This window comes from Telopea speciosissima, chromosome 5 (assembly GCF_018873765.1).
Source record: "Telopea speciosissima isolate NSW1024214 ecotype Mountain lineage chromosome 5, Tspe_v1, whole genome shotgun sequence".
NCBI lineage: Eukaryota > Viridiplantae > Streptophyta > Magnoliopsida > Proteales > Proteaceae > Telopea > Telopea speciosissima.
Window position 1 is genome coordinate 33,042,583 of NC_057920.1, and position 4,277 is coordinate 33,046,859.

A 4,277-nucleotide genomic window follows, 5' to 3' on the forward strand; every position below is an offset into this window, starting at 1 on the left:
TTAAGTTTAGAGATTTGGTTGAACCCCATGTTCACCACTTCATTGGGACTGGCCACTCTACAAGGCTTTGGCTCGATAAGTGGCATCCTCAAGGGGTGTTAATCAAAAAATTTGGGGATCGTATCAGATATGATGCGGGATCTCATTGTATGGCTTTGGTTTCAGACATTATAAGACAAGGTGCCTGGCATCCCATCTCTTATGGCTCCTTTGATCTTATTAGTGCTTGAGGTGATCTGCAACATGTTCCTATTTTGAGAGGCACGGGTGATCTTATTTTCTGGAAAAAACCCCCAAATGGCTTGTTTACTACTAAATCAGCTTGGGACACTGTTAGAAGGACCTCTCCTAAAGTAGGTTGGCATAAACTTGTTTGGTTTGCGCAGAACTTACCTAAGCACTCTTGGACAACTTGGAGATGTCTTATGGAAGGTCTCCCTACCAAAGACCAGCTTATTTAAAGGAATATCCAAGTTGGGCCGAATTGCATCTTTTGTTGGGCTGGTAATGAAAGTCATGAGCACCTCTTCTTTATTTGCCCTTTTTCCAGTAGCATATGGGGTAGAATTAGTTCTTATTGCACCCAAGGGGGTGGGGCCCTTACCACTTTACAAAATGCGATTGCTTGGCTTGCAAATGTGGGCTGTACAAACGACAGGATGGATATGGTTCCCAAGTTGGCATTCTGTGCTGCTGTGTAGTACATTTGGTGGGACAGGAACCAAAGGCTGTTTGAAAACAAAGTTAGGACTTTGGATCAGATTGTTGTGGCAATTCGGCTTGATGTGGCTACTAAGTGTGTTGCCTTACCCATTTCGGCTGTTCAAAACCTGAGAAACCATTTGTTGGATGACAATTGGGGGATTAGATTGGAAGGTAATTACTCAAAAAACCTGTACTTGGTTTAGACCCCCGGCTCACATGACTGTCTTACAATGTGATGCGTCTCTAACGGCCGAGAGAGCTTCCTATGGTGGGATCATTCGTGATGATACAGGTTCAGCCATCATGGCTTTTGCAGTGAAAGGTGATGACAATTCTGTCCCTGGCATGGAGCTTTATGCAATTTTAAGGGGGGTCACATTTTGTATTCAGCAGAATCATCTTCGGGTTTCTATCCGATCGGACTCTAAACTTGCAGTGGATATTCTGAATGGGACAGTGAGTTGTCCTTGGAGCATGCATCCCTTAAAGGACAGCATTACAACGCTCTTTGAGCAATTGCACCATAAGGAGATCAGACATGTTTGGAGGGAGCTTAACCAACCAGCTGACTTTATTGCAGCTATGGATATTGGGGATGGGGAGGTTACTTTATATCCACCCGATTTCCCACAGGACCTGGTGGAGTTGATTAAGAATGATTCAGACCGCAAAGTTTTTTTTAGGACCTTGTCACACTGAGTAGGAGCCTGTTTGATGGGCTGCCTTACCGAGGGCCTGACCTCGGGTTGTTTAGGAGCTCTCCTCTCCTTAGGCCTGTCTAAGGGGGGGGGGGAGAGGGAAAAGGGCTGCCTCTTTCTATTCTTCTTCTTTTTCTTAATACACTCATACTTATAAAAAAAAAGGTATAGATTCGAAGGTCACGACCCTCAACATCGCATCCACACGTCTAATAAGGGATAAGGACACTTTTTAGAGAATCCCAAACCCAAAAAAGTACAGAAAAGCCCCCAAATAACCCCAAACGACCCACCCGGTCTGGTTTAAACCGAAAATGAACATATCCCAAAATAGGGGTCGATTCGAAGGTCATGACCCTCAACATCGCATCCACACGTCTAATAAGAGATAAGGACACTTTTTAGAAAACCCCAAGCCCAAAAAAGTACAGAAATGCCCCAAAATTACCCCAAACAACCCATCTAGTCTGGTTTAAACTGAAAATGAACATACGCCAAAATTGATATCGATTCGAAGGTCACGAGCCTCAACATCGTATCCACATGTCTAATAAGAGAGATAAGGACACTTTTTAGAAAATACCAAACCCAAAAAAGTATAGAAATGCCCCCAAATAACCCCAAACGACCCACCGGGTCTGCTTTTAACCGAAAATGAATATATGCCAAAATAGGTATCGATTCGAATGTCATGACCCCCACCATCGCATCCACACGTCTAATAAGAGATAAGGACACTTTTTAGAAAATCCTAACCCCAAAAAAGTACAGAAATGCCCCCAAATTACCCCAAACGACCCACCCGGACTGGTTTAAACCGAAAATGAACATATGCCGAAATAGGTATTGATTCGAAGGTCACGACCTTCAACATCGTATCCACACGTCTAATTAGAGATAAGGACACTTTTAAAAAAATACCAAACCCAAAAAAGTACCGAAATGCCCCCAAATAACCCCAAACGACCCACCCAGTCTAGTTTAAATCGAAAATGAACATATGTCGAAATAGGTTTCGATTCGAAGGTCATGAGCCTCAATATCGCATCCACACGTCTAATAAGAGATAAGGACATTTTTTAGAAAACCCCAAGAATAAAAAAGTACCAAAATGCCCCCAAATAACCCCAAACGACCCACCCGATTTGGTTTAAACCAAAAATGAACATATGCCGAAATTAGTATCGATTCGAAGGTCACGACCCTCAACATCGTATCCACACATCTAATAAGAGAGATAAGAACACTTTTTAGAAAATACCAAACCCAAAAAAATACGGAAATGCCCCCAAATAACCCCAAACGACCCACCCGGTCTGGTTTAAATCGAAAATGAACATATGCCAAAATAGGTATCGATTCGAATGTCACGACCCCCAACATCGCATCCACACGTCTAAAATAAGAGATGAGGAAAATTTTTAGAAATATCCAAACCCAAAAAAGTACAGAAATGCTCCCAAATAACCCCAAATGACACTCTTGGTCCGGTTTAAACTGAAAATGAACATATGCCGAAATAGATATTGATTTGAAAGTCACGACCCTCAACATCGCATCCACATGTCTAATAAGAGATAAGAACACTTTTTAGAAAATCCCAACCCCAAAAAAGTACATAAATGACCCCAAATAACCCCAAATGACCCACCCAGTCTACTTTAAACAAAAAATGAACATATGCCGAAGTAGGTATCGATTCGAAGGTCACGACCCTCTACATAGCATCCACACGTCTAATAAGAGATAAGGACACTTTTTAGAAAATACCAACCCCAAAAAAGTATAGAAATGCCCCCAAATAACCCGAAATGACCCCTCCGGTCTGGTTTAAACCGAAAATGAACATATGTCGAAATAGGTATCGATTCGAAGGTGACGACCCTCAACATCGCATCCACAGATCTAATAAGAGATAATGACACTTTTTAGAAAATCCCAAGCCCAAAAAAGTATAGAAATGCCCCCAAATAACCGCAGATGACCCACCCGGTCTGGTTTAAATCGAAAATGAACATATGCTGAAATAGGTATCGATTCGATGGTAACAACCCTCAACATCACATCCACACGTCTAATAAGAGATAAGGACACTTTTTAGAAAATACCAAACCCAAAAAAAATGCAGAAATGCCCCCAAATAACCCCAAACGACCCACCCGGTCTGGTTTAAACTAAAAATAAACATATGTCAAAATAGGAATCGATTCGAAGGTCACGACCCTCAACATCGCATCCACACGTCTAATTAGAGATAAGGACACCTTTAGAAAATACAAAATCCAAAAAAGTACAAAAATGCCCCCAAATAACCCCACATGACCCACCCGCTCTGGTTTAAACAAAAAATGAACATACGCCAAAATAGGTATTGATTCGAAGGTCATGATGCTCAACATCGCATCCACTTGTATAATAAGAATACATACACTTTTTAGAGAAATCCAAACCCAAAAAAGTAGAGAAATGCCCACAAATAACCCCAAATGACCCACTTGGTCTGGTTTAAACAAAAAATGAACAAATGTCGAAATAGGTATCGATTCGCAAGTCACAACCCTCAACATCACATCCACACGTCTAATAAGTGATAAGGACACTTTTTTGAAAATCCCAAACCAAAAAAAATACAGAAATGCCCCCAAATAACTCCAAACGACCCACCTGGTCTGGTTAGGACCAAAAATTAACATATATCGAAATACATATCTATTCGAAGGCACGACCCTTAACATCGGATCCACATGGCTAATAATAAATAAAGACAGTTTTTAGAGAATCCCAAACCCAAAAAATTATAGAAAAGCCCCCAAATGACCCACACGGTCTAGTTTAAATCGAAAATGAACATATGTTGAAATAGGTATCGATTCG

At 41.2% G+C, this 4,277-nt stretch overlaps 1 protein-coding gene across 1 annotated transcript; it reads left to right on the forward strand.

Annotated features, from left to right (window-relative positions):
• The first annotated feature begins 921 nt into the window (after positions 1 to 921).
• Positions 922 to 1,404, forward strand: LOC122662945. Its single transcript, XM_043858650.1, has one exon. The coding sequence runs from the start codon at positions 922 to 924 to the stop codon at positions 1,402 to 1,404; it is 483 nt and encodes a 160-aa protein (XP_043714585.1).
• Positions 1,405 to 4,277: the final 2,873 nt, after the last annotated feature.